General features: G+C 42.7%; 1 protein-coding gene across 10 annotated transcripts in view; it reads right to left on the minus strand.

The window, feature by feature from the left end:
• Positions 1-15,408, minus strand: part of DOCK1 (dedicator of cytokinesis 1) — a 556,524-nt gene that overhangs the window by 203,730 nt on the left and 337,386 nt on the right. For all 10 annotated transcript variants that reach the window (XM_055245699.2, XM_055245682.2, XM_055245663.2 and 7 more), the window contains 2 exons: positions 11,067-11,168; positions 3,166-3,260 (listed from right to left, as the gene is read on the minus strand). In XM_055245699.2, the coding sequence (XP_055101674.2) occupies positions 3,166-3,260; positions 11,067-11,168 (197 nt within the window). The remainder of the gene's footprint in view (positions 1-3,165; positions 3,261-11,066; positions 11,169-15,408) is intronic.

The following is a 15,408-nucleotide window of genomic DNA, read 5'->3' on the forward strand; positions in this document are numbered from 1 at the left end:
GCACGGGCACATCCACAGGCACACATCACTTCTCTGCAGGAAGCTCCCATGGAGGAAACACTGTTTGCTCAACGACCTGGCCTCAGAGTACTAGAATCCTTGATTAGATGGTTCAGGATAACATTTTATGTAAAACAGAAAATAAACTGTAGGGATTTTACATTCAGGCTGCTTCCCTTGTCAAGACATCTTTCCAGCTGCAGTCTGTGTACACGATGAACAAGAGAACAAGGTGGACTTTATTATCACCAAGGTAGACTTTATCCTCAGAAGTCTCATCCAATCAACTGCTGAGAGGACACTGAGCACTGTGGCTTCTCCCCAGAGTTTCCCTGTCCTCAAAACAAAAGACTCTCTTCCTGGTTTCTAAGACGCTTTGAAACCGGTTTCTAAGGCTTTGCTCCAAAATGCCACTGTACCAACCTGCTGCTGCAGCGTGGGTACCTCTGTCAGGCGCTGTGCCCTGTGCAGGGGCTCTAGTGAGTAGAGGTGCTGGCCGGGGAAGGTTGCCACCGGTTTGCAGCAAATTCATGATTCCAAGGAATGTGGATCAAGCCACCTGCTCACCCCAGAAACAACAGAATATCCCAGGAGAAGCTGGACAGGGTCTCTGGAGAAGGAAACCAGAACGACAGCACTCGCAGGGTTGAGCCCCAGACCACTTACTGTGTGGCTTTGCATCACGGCCAGTGCTGCAGCAACCCTTACGTAGTGGCAGGAGGAAGACAGTGAAGTAGGAAGAGAGAATGATGCGGCTATGATGTTCCAACTGAAAACAGGCTCTCAATTATAAAAAAAAAAAAAAATCATAAAATAAGTAGATTTTGACTATGCCCTCCTAAACGGGAGACCCTCGGAGTAGGAGCGACATGAATGCAACTTCAGGGAGCCCATCCCGCCTGACCTTTGTCGGAGCAGTGCTCACCCAGGGCCACGGAATCCACAGCCTGAGAGCCAGGACATGCTGCTCTGCTGGGAGACCCAGAAGGTCAGGTCTACACGTGGAGGAGTCAAGAGGCGGAGAACAGCATCCACACGGGCCGCCTCCACACCCTGTGCTCAGGCACCTGCTCAGCTGCACCTCTGCTCCTGGCCAATGACGTCATGAGATCTATGGCTCCAGAACAGCGGGGTTTTTGATTATTGTTGCTGATGTGTTCGCTTGTTTTCGCTATGTGCAAAATACAGCCATTAAAAACATAACGCTCTAGAGCTCTTCAGAGGAAATCTAGACTGTCAATCACAAAAGTTCATCCTGACAGAGAAAAAGGGAAAAGACCAGTGCTTTCTATTAAGTCTATCATTTTCTAGATGATGACTCGGAAGCTGAGAGATGGCCACAGGAATAATTTAAAGTCACCCAGCAGGTGGAAGGGTGAGGAGGAGCAGAGGCCAGGACCCCCACTCTGCTCCCTGGGCCAGAGCTAAGGCTACAGCAATGCCAGGGTCTCTGGGGCTTCCTCACCATCTACTGTCAAATGCCGTCTTTGATGTGTGGAAGGAGACTTCCAGCTCAGTAACATCTGACGCGAGGTGAACATCACTCCCTCCCTCATGCTTATCCCTCAGGGAGGTTTGCAGGACTCCTGCAGCTGTGGTACACAAGGCCAATCTGTCTCTGCTGCCCCAGAAAGCAGAAAAGCCCAGGGGAGGCCAAAGGAAAGGTCGTGCTGCTTTGGATTTGTCGAAGGGAAGGACAACAGGCATTAAAGAGAGGCAAAGCCATCACAGAAAACTCAATTTAACATCCTAGGGAGATACACTACACACCTATCAGCATGGCTAAAATAAAAAACAGTGTCAACAGCAAAGGCTGGATGCAGACAAACCGAATCACTTACACGGCTGGTGGGAATGTAAAATGGTACAGCCATAGATTGGCAGTTTCCTATGTCACGAAATGTGCAATTACCCGACAACCCAGCATTTGTCCAGGAAGGCATTTATGCCACAGAAATGAACTCATGTTCACCCAAAAACTGATGCACGAAGGCTGGTGGCAGCTTTATTCATAAGAGCCACAAACTGGGGATAGCCCAGACGTCCTCCAACAGGAAAATGGTTCATCACACTTGGTCCAGGCGTACCACGGGATACTACTCAGCAATAAAAAGCAATAAGCTATTGATACAGGCAACAACCTAAATGGATCTCCAGTGAATTAAGCAAAGTGAAAACAGCCAGTGCTGAAAGCTTATATACTGTACGATTACTCTTATGTAACATTTTTGAAATGAAGCAATTACACAAATGAAGAACAAATGAGTGGTTGAGAGAGCTTACGGATGGTGGAGTGGGGAGGAGGTATATGTGGCTATAATTGGGCAACAAGAGGAACATTTGTGGTGATGGAAACACTCAGTGGCTTCACTGTGGTGGTGGAGTCCACAGTATATGCATGTGGTGAAACTGTACACAACTCAATACAAACACTAATGAATACAAATTAAACTGAGGAAATCTGAGTAAGATCAGTGAATCGCATCATCGACTCCCTTATACACAAGATCTCTATGACTTCCTACAACTGCACGTGAACCCACAATTATCTCCATAAAAATTGCAATGAGAAAGAAAAACAGAGATGAACAGAAAGTTCTTTTTAAAAATCCCATGTGATAGAGAATTCTATGGTCATTGTTAGTGCTTACAGAAATGATAAAACCCAGTGTGCCAGAAAATTAACCAACAGCCCTCGCTGGAGATGATAAACAAGGCACAAGTTCAATATTTAATGAGTATGAAGAAAATGCTCATGATTAAAAAAACTGAAATATGTGAAATGTCAACACTTTGCAAAAGCCTCTTGCATGGAGCTGACGGTGGCTAGGGCTGATAAAAATATGTGGGTAACATGAGAGCGCAGAGCGACGCCGAGCAGAACCCCTGTGCCCATGACGACAGCTATGGGAGATCCAGGTTCAGGCTGTTTTTCTCCGGGGGACGGAGCTCAAGTTCCTAGAGCCAGAGCCCTGTGTTGTCATAAAGAAGTCACCACAAAGTCAGAGTCCATGTCTCACTTGAACTGTTTACATCACAGAATTAGGAACAGCGTTTGCAGAACATTTTATTGAAGCCAGTTTGGTCTCCAGGCAACACCACTGTTCCTAGCAGACATGAATTGGGAGCCACAGAAAAGGTGAGAGCCGTTCTCCCCACACTTACTTATTTTGCACCATGTTCATGATCACCCAGTCGAAGGGGTAAACGTTCTTTCCAATGAGGTTCTTAAACATGATGAATGTTTCCATTAGGAAATCCTGAAATAAAAAAAACAAAACACTGAAATGGCCTACCAAGAAAAAGGTAAAAATGATACCCCCCGTCAATGATTAGATTATAAAAGACCCCATTTTAAAGGCTGAATGAAAACATCCTGAAAAGCAATGAAGACATATTTCACAGGAGCTGTGAATGAGACCTGTCTTTCTGTTTACCCGAGCACCTCCTGTCTGAGACGGCTTCTTCAAAAATATATTCTGAAACAGTCCCTGAGCATGTCTCTTTAATAGTTAAAGAGTAAATCCCCAAAGGTTGGGAATAGGCATTCAAACCCTTTCTGCTTCTAGGAAAACATGATTTTTACAAACAAGGCTTGTAGGTTACAGCTTTTTCTTATGTTTGCTCTAAATCAATTTTTCATGATGAACAGGACACATCAGGTTGAATACGGGATACTACTGTCTGTTCCTTTCTCTTATGGAATTTCAAAACGAAAGGCTCCAATTGGTACTCCTGACCATCTGCACAGATTTGGCATGCAGTAAACCATTTGAGTGTGTGGCCGTGTTGCCAAACTCTCCTAGATGGCAGCTACATCCCCAAAAGCTACCGAGTTATGCTTCTGGTGTCTTAGATGATGCTCTGTACTTCGCAGGGCAACTGAAAAGAAGCAGGGTTCGGTACACACCCAGCTGCTCTACCCTGCTTCCACGGAATGTGCCTGACATTAGGAACGGGTAGCCAGTTCCTAGGGGCTCCATTATGTGTCTATCAGAATTAGAAGATTTCCTGCTTTCGAGAGCTTGACAGGTGCTCTGAGCTAACCCGAACGAAACAAGTGGCTATCCCGAAAAGCACACATCCCTGGTAGCCCCAAGCTCACTCGACACCCAAGGTAGGAAAGGAAAAGGCAACCTAGAACTGTCTTAGAAAAATGAGGCCATGGTCAGGGATTGCTAAATGAGTGGATATTTCTCATTTCTTTAATCTCCTGAATCATAATTAGGTGCAATGGCTGTGAAGGCTAAGGTGGTGAAGAGAATTTAAGCAGCCAAGAAAGCAATTCCCAGTACGAAGTTCTAAATAAGCAGCTCCTGCAAAGAGGCACAAGTTAAATTTGATGACAATAACAAGCTAATGTTCAAACTTAAGATACTTTCTCTCCAACTTTAATGGCAAAGTCAGGTTCTGGCAGGTGAAGTTCGCAGGGTGAGGAGTTTGGTGCGCCCCCACCATAAGTAAAATGAGTGATCCTGATCACTCTATTAGAGCGATGCCTCCAGTCTAGGAGACATTAGTGACCTGGACAAAATCAAGTTGGAAAAGTCAGTCCAGATGTCCTCCAAACTCTGTACGTGGGCACTGTGTCCACCTGATCTCAGGAGCAGGACCATCCCAGTCCTCCCTTCCGACACAACAAATGGCTTCTTTTCCAGTTTAATTATTGAAATTCATATTTCACTACTGAGTTTCCTCACTTTGTCAAGAGTTTCCCATTTTAACGACCAGGCTGCATATTTTGTAGGCTGAGTACCGTAATTCAGTCACATCTCTATTTGCATGAAATTGCTGGCTTTCTTGATGATTACTTCTCAAAGCCTAATAATTGGGCTACAGCCTCTCGTTTTTATTATTCTGGAAGAGAAGCATATTTTCCCAATTCTCTTTCTTTTCTAAGAGACACAGTCCCATACTTCATTAGTATGGCTCAGCTGTTAAATTTTGGTACTTTGCTGATCAAACAAAATGCTGCATCTAGTGGGAGATGAGGTTCTGCAAGGCTTCCTTGTTTTCTGCATAATTCACTAGCCACGGCGGTGGCCCCTAACAAACTGTGTTTGCCTCGAGCAGCTGATGAGGCTTACCGGACTGTTCCACTAGGGTCTCCAAGTCAACAGGGGATATTTTGTGAAAATTTCATCATTCAATGCGGATTTATTCCTGTTGCATTTTTTGTTTTGGTTTCTATTTATTTTATTTATTTATTTCACTCCCTCACCCAGGCTGAAGTACAGTGGCATGATCTTAGTTCACTTCAGCTTCAACCCTGGGACCCAAGTGATCCTCCCGTTTCAGTATCCTGAGTATCCTGGGACCACAGGTGTGCACCACCATGCCTGGCTAGTTTTTTTTTATTTTTAGTAGAGATGGCATCTTGCTATATTTCCCAGGCTGGTCTTGAACTCCTGGGCTCAAGGAATCCTCCTGCCTCGGCCTCCCAAAGTGTTGGGATTACAGGTGTAAGCCACTGTGCCCGGCTGCATGTTTTAGTTTGACTATTCATAAGATGTCTTATACAATAAGCAGGCTGCTCTAACAATAGACATCCATCTATTTCAGAGGCAAAATTGTGTCATACCTCTGTCTGCACCTTTCCATCCCTGTCCCCACCCACTTGAATAAAACAGCCATCCTCTCGCACCTGGACTGCCACAGGGGACTCCAAACACATTGACTTAGGTCCATCCTTGTCCTTTCTTGTTGCCATGCTTCACTTTTCAAATGATAAATCTCATCAAGGCATCAGTGCTTTCCAGACAACACAATGAACTCATTTCCCCAATGGCTTCCCAATGCTCTGACTAAAGACAAAGCATCTTGACTCTTAGGAAATTTCCATTCTGCTCAGCCAAAGGAGTAACCATTATGGACAAGGACCAGCCATAGATTTTCAACCCATCCGATGAAGGATTGTTAGGGAAATAGGACATGTCCACATTTTTGTGGATTCAAAGTTTCATCCAAAGATTATCTGATAATTGCAAAGGTAGGAAGAGGTACATATTTTCACAATGGAGGGATCTGGAAGTTACCAGCTTTTAACCCAGCAGTCAAATTCAGCATCACCAGTAGTGGGTCAGCATGACATGCCCAGCCTCCTGAAGTAACACAGCAGGAAGCTTTCAACAGCAATGCTGAAACACTCTTGCCAGAGTTGAGCTTGAATCTCAGAACAAGCTTCTGGTTTGCAGAACATACAGGGGGATAAAGAAACCAGTCGAAAGGCATTTTACAAGGCAGCACAAAAAAAGTCCAGAATGGGAGATAGTCTACAAAAGCTGGTGGATTGGTCTCTTCAAAAAAACTGAAAAGCAATGCTATGAAAAGAAAATAAAACAGTGTGATGGTGATGGATTTATTTTAGAAAAAGAAAGATTAAAGAGACAATCATCAAATGCAATGCATGAAAAGGACATAAAAGTTTGGAAAGAATGGAGGAAATCTGAATATAAATGGCATGAGGGGTTGCTGCTACATTCTCATGGAGCAATAAGACCAATAGAGAATGTCTTTACTCCCCGGAGACGTTTGCTGAAGAGCTTAGGGCAGGTGCATCCCTGTCTCTCACTGACTGAAAGGCGTTAGCTGTATGGATAGAGACACTTGGAGACACATGATGGAAGCAAATATGTAAACGTGCTTTCAACTGATGAATTGAGGCGGCAGGAATCATGGTTTCCTTTTTATTTATTTATTTATTTTTTTGAGGTAGGGTATCATGCTATCACCCAGGCTGGAGTACAATGGCATGATCTTAGCTCACCGCAGCCTCAAACTCCTATGCTCAAGTGATCTTCCTGCCTCAGCCTCCCAAGTAGCCAAGACTACAGACATGAGCTATCATACCTGGCTATTTTTTTTATTATTATTATTTTGTAGAAATGGAGTCTCACTATGTGGCACAGGCTGGTCTTGAATTTCTGGGCTCAATAGATTCCTCCTGCTTCGACCTCCCAAAGTGCTGGGATTATAGGCATGAGCCACTGAGCCTGGCTCCATTCTATTATTCTTTCAGCTTTTCTGTATTTGTAAAATTTTTTGTGATCCACAGGGGAAAGAGAATAAGTAAAACACTGGTGAAATCTGAGTACGGTCAGATAAGCCTTTTTCCTTGCAGAATCTGATGCTAACTCCAGGTAGATGGTGTCAGAATTGAGTTGAATTGTAGGACATCCAGCTGGTGTCAGGCAATGGGTTGTGGTGGGAGAGACCCACACACTTCTGGTCACAGAAGCGTGAGAGTGTAGGAAAATGTAGTGTGTGTTTTCCAAAGCCACACAGTGGGAATTTGTGACAAATGGCAAGACAACACTCTCTGCTAGAAGTCCCAAAGCACTCATCGTTCCCTTCTAGCTGACTACAGAGAATCAGGGCACATTCTCTGCTTCTGTTACTGAGATGTGGACACGTGGCAGCCAGCAGCCCCTTGGGCAGACCAGCATCTCCAGTGTAGAAGATTCTACAGATTCTTTGTGGTTTGAATCCTAAAGGGTTGGGATGGCCTCTGTCCTGAGAGTTCTGAGCTGAACATGTCTACTGTTTTTCTCTTCCGGATCAGTCATTCCACTTGTGCTCTATATGCTCACTATAATTGGTGTTGATAATAAGTGTGATTTTGTATGAAAATGACGCACTCAACCAAAAAAGGCTAAATTTGAGAACCTGAATTAGTACTTGTTAAAAGGAAATAGTCTCAAGAACATGGTTTTGGCTACTTTCATATTGAAATACTAAATAGCATCAAATAATTTTGTACAAAATAACCTTTTATTGAATAGTTGTCAGAGTAAGCCGGGTGTGGTGGCTCACACCTGTAATCCCAGCACTTTGGGAGGCCGAGGTGGGTGGATCACCTGAGGCTGGGAGTTCGAGACCAGCCTGACCAACATGGAGAAACCCCATCTCTACTAAAAAATACAAAAAAATGGCCAGGTGCGGTGGCGGGCGCCTGTAGTCCCAGCCACTTGGGAGGCTGAGGCAGGAGAATGGCATGAACCCAGGGGGCAGAGCTTGCAGTGGGCAGAGATTGCACCACTGTACTCCAGCCTGGGCGACAGAGCAAGACTCCGTCTCAAAAAAAAAAAAAAAAATTAGTTGGGTATGGTGGCACATGCCTGTAATCCCAGCTACTTGGGAGGCTGAGGCAGGAGATTCACTTGAACCCGGGAGAAGGAGGTTGTGGTGAGACAAGATTGCGCCATTGCACTCCAGCCTGGGCGAAAAGAGTGAAACTCCGTCTCCCAAAAAAAAAATCATTGTCAGAGTTGAAAAACAGTCATATACTCGGTATAGTTAACAGACAGAAACACATTTTACAAAAGTTCTGACAGATTAACAACAGTAAAAAAGTTCACATACTTTCCAGTCTAAATTTGTGGTATAAAAAAACCACAAACGTCTTTTTTTTTTTTTTTTTGAGACAGAGTCTCACCGTGTCGCCCAAGCTAGAATGCAGTGGCCCGATCTTGGCTCACTGCAACCTCCGCCTCCCGGGTTCTAGCGATTCTCCTGCTTCAGCCTCCCCAGTAGCTGGGATTACAGGCGCCCCCCAAACACGCCTGGCTAATTTTTATATTTTTAGTGGAGACGGGGTTTTGCCACGTTGGCCAGGTTGTTCTTGAACTCCTGACCTCAGGTGATCCACCTGCCTCCACCTCCTAAAGTGCTGGGATCACAGGCGTAAGCCACCACGCCCGGCCAACGTCATTTCTTAATGGAAGTCAAATTGTCTGCAAATCATTGATTTTTCTGAACTGTTGTGTCTATGGAAAAACATCCCCTGGGAAATTGGGACCACAACATGCAGCAAACATCGGATCCTGGGATCTGAGCAAAGACAGAGGGCACACACTTGGAATTCAGCAAGCTACAGTAATTTTTAAATACAATTTGACATCATCACTTTTCACTTACCTAGAAGGTTCCTTATCAATCACAGCACTTAATAGTTCAGATTACATGTTTGCATGTGGGGATTTTTATGAAGTGATTGTTCTGAAAAAGGGCAAAGTACTAATTGGAGTCCTGACTTTTCCAGATGGGTAATTCTTCTGGTTCTGAAGACTTTATTATTCAACCTGGAACATTATCTACAAAACTGTTCCTCTAGCTTTAAGCTACAACTATTCTTTACGCTGACCAAAGCAGGGGCTTGGGTGTAGTTTAGATTCAATTATGGAATAAAATGTTACAAATGTAAAATTTGATTTCGCTATGCCATGATTTCCAAAGAGTCATGGGATATAAAGAGGACACAGGTTACATATTTGAGTATACTCCTACTATCAACTACTCATTAATATTCAGGGAAAACCAGACACAGAAATACAAGCATATACATATTCTTGTTCCCTTTTATTTAGAGGAAACTGCTAGGGCTTTAAGGTCTAGATCCATTTTTGTTCTCCTTAGAAATCTTGAAGTACAGTCACGTGCTGCATAATAACATTTTGGTCAATGACAGACTGTGTATATGTCGGTGGTCCAAAAATTGTAATGGAGCTGAAAATTCTTATCACCTAGTGATATCATAGCCACTGTATTACAACTGCCTATAGTATTCAGTGCAGTCACATGCTGTACAGGTGTGTAGCCTCAGAGCAATAGGCTAGACCATCTAGCCTAGGTGTGTAGTAGGCTCCACCATCCAGGTTTAAGTAAGGGTACACGCTATGAGGCTTGCACAATGATGAAATCGCCTAACGATGCATTTGGCACAATTGGTAACACATGACTGTGTGTGTGTGTGTGTGTGTATGTATATATGTGTGTGTATTTATGTATATATGTGTGTATATATACATGTACATGTGTATATATATGTGTGTATATACATATAAAAATATTGTTTTTTCAAATGATTTTTTCTAATACATAATTTTCTTATTGCTGCCACTATAAGAAAATTATGCATTATATATATAGTGGCAACAATATGTTGTATTATGTATTAGAAATAATCCTTTGAAAAAAATCATACAGATCATTCTCTTCTTCCCATTTCTTAATAAGATACATGTCAAGTGCAATAACCCCTGTTCTAGAAACACTAGTACACTGCCGTGTTCTGCAGGTATCTATGAGTATTCTTTTGTAGCGGTCCCCAACTTTTTGGCACCAGGGATCAGTTTCGTGGAAGATAATTTTTCCATGGACCAGGGGGTGGTGGGGCAGGTTTCGGGATGAAACTTCCACCTCAGATCATCAGGCATTAGATTCTCATAAGGAGTGTGCAACCTAGATCCTTCGCATGCACAGTTCACAATAGGGTTCGTGCTCTTATTAGAATCTAATGCAGCCACTGAACTGACAGGCGGCGGAGCTCAGGCAGTAATGCTCCCTTGCCCACCATTCACTTCCTGCTGTGTGGCCCAGGGATTGGGGACCCTGTTCTACAGGACCTTACGGATCCTTAGAAATAGAATCTTAGAGTTCAAGTCAACATGTAATCACAAAGTCTGCTAACAAGTTTGGTTGCAGCTTTGCAGAGGATATTTGCCACATGGCAATGTAATTTCAGGTCATTAGGGAGGTAGTTCTTAAGCAATAAATTCCTCTCTATTATACTTTTCCTAATTAAGCTGTATCATAGTTTTACTGAGGATGACTAGAGAATTATTTGGAGAAATGCTGATGAGCTTCCATGATTACAGCTAATTAATAACGGAGTACAACTTAAAGCTGAAAAGTCACTGTGGCTTCTGCTATTAAAAAGTCAACCAATAAATGAATAGGAGTTAATGGGAGACTATCCATGGATAACATCTCCAACAATTATCCCAAAGCACAGGAGAGGAGATTGTCACCAAGCAAGACAAGAGATTTCCCTGAGCTCAGCCCCTGAGTCATTCTCCATTCAGCCCTAGAAGCAAGTCTGCAAGTCCGGACCCTTGTCTTGTTAGAAACAAGGCTTCAGTCAGACCTTCCCAGGAGGCATTTGAAACCAACCAGAGACAAGTTCTCATGCAAAACCCTATTTAAAATGAATATATTGATATCAGGCTTTTGTCTAAAGTGCTGGCCCTAAAACACGGTTATGTGAACAGGGTGAAAGGGACACTTACTACCACATCAGTCCTCATTTTCCCAAAAGTCTTGATCAAGTGGGCATAATGGTAATCTTCCATTTGTCGTAAAATAGCTGTCATGCAGGCCACGAAGTTTCCCTGTAAATGAATCAAAAGATAGAATTAGATGAGACAGAACAACACTCATGGGAAAAGCCTAAATCATCCCAGATTCTTGGACTTGAAACTGTCAGGGAGAAGCAGCGGGGCATGGGCAGGGAGCCGTGGGTTCCGCTGCCCCTCTCTCAGGGCTGAACAGCATAAGGCATGGGTCACTTCAAGCCTCAGGACTGGTTTTTTGGTAGGGGGTCCTTAGAATATCAAGTTGAAAGTAGAAAGAAAAGCAAAACCCTTGAGGGGGTCTCACAATGCTGAGGACATGAGCACACAGTAACATGAATGAGAAACACTGGTGCACTCACACTCAGGGCTGTATTTTATTCTCCCCAACTATTTTAATACCTCAAGTGTTTCCTGATACAGGGTTGTTTGTCCAGACTGGAAAAATAAGCTTGAAATATTTGTGCATTAAATACAAGAAAATTAAAGACAGGATGGACATCACGGGAACTTCTGTTTTGTGCTCTCTTGGAAACTTGCTGCCCTTATTATCCGGGAAAATGTGTGTGCAGCCTCTCCTCTTGGGCCAAAGAAAGGCCTCTCATTTCTCAAAATCAGCCTGTATCCCCCCGTGCCGATGCGGAGGCAATCACCACAACTCCACAATGAGTTATGGTCCCAGGAGGAATGCGGGCTCATCAGAATGTCAAGTGGGAGAGCTGGGAGTTTCTCAGACCAGACGGAGCTGGGTGGAAAGGAAAAGGAGGAGGAAAAAAGAAAGCAACGCAGAAAATCAAGAATGGGGAAGGTAAAGGGCCAAAGCTGAAACGTCTCTCTGACTGTTGCAAATGGAGGCAGCCAGTATGTGTGTGGACGTGGGCGTGCACACGTTTGTTTGCGTGCCATGAAGGGTGTTTGCTCTGGTGGTGGGTTGTGAGCTAGGCAGTTCTGTTGCCATTAACTGCAATTGCTCACTGCTAGGGTTTGTAGCTAACAACACTGTAAAGCCTTCCTTGCTTTTAAATATTGCGCCCTAAGTTAATGACATTTTAAGAAACATAGGATATATATTTTTTCCCATTAAGCCAGTAAAAGTTTGGTAAAATTATAGCATGAAACATACTTTGAGACATGTCCCTATTTTTCCTCTATTAAATGAGCTCTCAAATTGCATTCTTCTACTAACTCTCCTTTTACCAGCAATATATCAGAATGCCTAAATGTCTTTTATATTAACTTGGAATACAGGCTTTACAGTGAAATGTTAAAATCCAATATTTTCTCCAATCCATTTTATACCTATAGTATACATATCTACTTCCAAATGAGTCCTCGAAGGACACATTACTCAAATTGAACAAATACAATAATGATGATATGATATCTTCCATTTGCCCAGAAATATAAATTATTTGTGAATGATGATAATTGCTGAGATTTAGATTCCAAGTTGGTGTTCAGGGAAACAGCTAAATAATGCTTGTTTTCCACTGAGGCAATGATTACTAAAATGGTAAAATGGTCTATTTGTGAACTTTTGAAACATATAAATATTTGGCACACCAGTCAGCTCAAGAGAGGCTGCCTTTGTATCTTGTCTACTCCCTATGACAATGAGATGTGTCCCGTGGATAATAGTCTTAATAACATTACACACTGATCAAGCACTGTGCTAAGGCTGCTAGAACTATGGCCCTTTCAACACTGTCACTTTAACAGAATAGGACCTCTTTCAATCACACACAACTTTCTCTTCCTGTCCCACTTTACAGGCAGTGAAACTGAGGGTTAGAGGTTTTACTCTCTGAGGGAGTGAATGGCAAAGCTGGGTGTGGAGGCTGTACTCTAGGACTATAAGACAGGTACTTACTGGCTAACCTCATTTCTTTACCCCTCATCCAGATGCATATTTTAACTCTTCCTCTAAGGAATCTGAAGCCACTTCTGATGATCAACACGAGGTAGAGATTCACTTTCCCCTACTCTTGCAGTCGTCAGAGAAAGTTGGAAGAGGGTGAGGAAGAAGAGCCTTCGAAGTACTCTGCCCACAATTGACCCTGATGCAGTTGCTGACCCAGACTCTTCCCCATGAGAGGCGGAGCTTTTCCCGCTGAACAAGAGGCCTGTATCAGCCCCGGTGAGCCTAGTAGGTGCTGAAATCAATTTTCTGCAGGTCAAACCAGTTACACAATGGAGACTTGCACATTAGAATAAATGAAATCACAAAGTCAGCCATTTATCACCAGAAGCAATGTGTCAATGTGCTTAGTTTAAATGATGAGGCTGAAAGTAGAAAGAAAAGCATAACCCTTGAGGGGTCTCAAAATGCTGAGGGTATGAGCACAGAGTAACATTAATGACAAACATCAGTGCAGCCAGACTCAGGCCAGATTACGTGAACAGGTGACGTGGACACACTGAATTCAGGGAGCAGACTGTCATGTCATGCTGAAAAATTCATGCAAGGCAACAAATGCCAAAACTGTTGTAACACAGAAAATGAAAAACTGAAGCGACCACAGCAATTTCCATAAAACAAGTCCTGGGAGGACGTAAATGCCCTGTTGGGAAGTCTCTCTGGACCAGCATATCAGAGAAGGCAACCAAACGGTCCCTTGTTTAACCGCGATGGGGATTAATGACAGGAGGCCCAGAAGGGCCAGAAGGACGGGCCATGGCCACAAGTTAGAGGGTGCTGCTGGGCACTGTGCCTGCCCTCTTTATCAAACTTACGGAAATGTTCCAGAAGTCATTTGCATCGTTCAGTCTTTCCTTTCTTAGCGCAAGTAAGTCTTGCTTTTTCAGCTCTAAGGTGAAGCATGAACTCCATTAGGAAAGGGATGACCTGCATATTAAAATTCACTGAAATGCCCCTCCCTTTCCTCCCTGCCCTTTGGGAATGGAGTCCCATCCTTGGGTTATCAGTATTTTTTTGGGCAAATACCGCAGATACCATGAAGCCTTATGGTTTCCATGAACACAGCAGAACCCTGCAGCATATCTGTGGGCCTATAAGGGTGGATAAAATGGGTATTTATAGAAGCCCTTTGAAACCAGTCATTTATTAGGAACAAAAGTGAAGGAGCTCTGTGAAAATAAAACTTTAATTCTGTGTGCTCAGAAGAAAATTACTATTCTATGCTTTAACTGATTTATTTTAAATGCATTTGGGAGATGACTCCTAAATGAAGCTTTTATCTTCTAGACAATGGGTAGCCTAGCAGGTAGGCTGGGAGCAAAAGCCACTGTGCAGAATCATCCCCGAGGCTGAACATAGGGACTAGGCTCCAGTACCAGCAGCTGAGTAAAAATAAGTCAATAAGTAAAAATAAGACATATTCCTTGTAACTTCAAAGCAATGCAAAATGGGGCCACAGAAGTCAGGATATACTTGCAGCAAATTTAAAAACCAGGACACTAAATGCCTAATAGACAACAAAAAAAAGTGAACCTCATTAGTAATCAAAGATGAAAATGATACATCATTATTTGCCTGCCAAAATAGCAAAGAAGTATTTCAATGATGATAATGTGAGCAAGGGTGCAGGGAATGAGGACTCTTGTATGCTGTTGGTGGGAACATAAATTGCTATAACCTTTTTAAAAAGTGATTTGGAGATAGGTTTGAAAAGTCTTGAAAATAAATACTCATCTCCTAAGTAATTCTACTTCTAATAATCCACCAAAGGAAGTAATTCAAAATAGAAAATTTCATACCCAAAGATGTCCACAGCATTGCTGAAAATTCTAAACATCCACCACAAGAAACTGTGTAAATAATATGATATTTTGTAGGGTTGCAAGATAAAATACAGGATGCCCAGTTCCATTTGAATCTCAGATAAACAAAGAAAAATAAATATGTCCCAAACGTTGCAATGAAATATTACATGAGACATACATACACTAGGAAAAAATATTTGTTGTTTACCTGAAGTTCAAGCTGAACTGGGGGTCCTATATTTTTATTTGGCAAGTCAAGCAATCATAACTTGTGTTATGATGAAATACTGTGCAACCATTAAATCATTAAACATTATGCAAATATGGAGTATTTTAATAGCATGAGAAAATAGTTGAAGAGGAAAACTGTAGTAATTATGTATACACATTTGACCAATATAAAGAATATATAGTACAAGAAAAACAAAAAATGACTAGAAAAGATACCAGATAGTCATGAGTGGAGGGAGACTAAGCCCAGATTGTTTTTATAAAGAGAAAGCATGTTAATATTTTTAAAGGTGGTCCAGAAAGAAAAGGATCCATCTGGCAGGAG

Source organism: Symphalangus syndactylus, chromosome 2 (genome assembly GCF_028878055.3).
Source record: "Symphalangus syndactylus isolate Jambi chromosome 2, NHGRI_mSymSyn1-v2.1_pri, whole genome shotgun sequence".
Lineage (NCBI taxonomy): Eukaryota > Metazoa > Chordata > Mammalia > Primates > Hylobatidae > Symphalangus > Symphalangus syndactylus.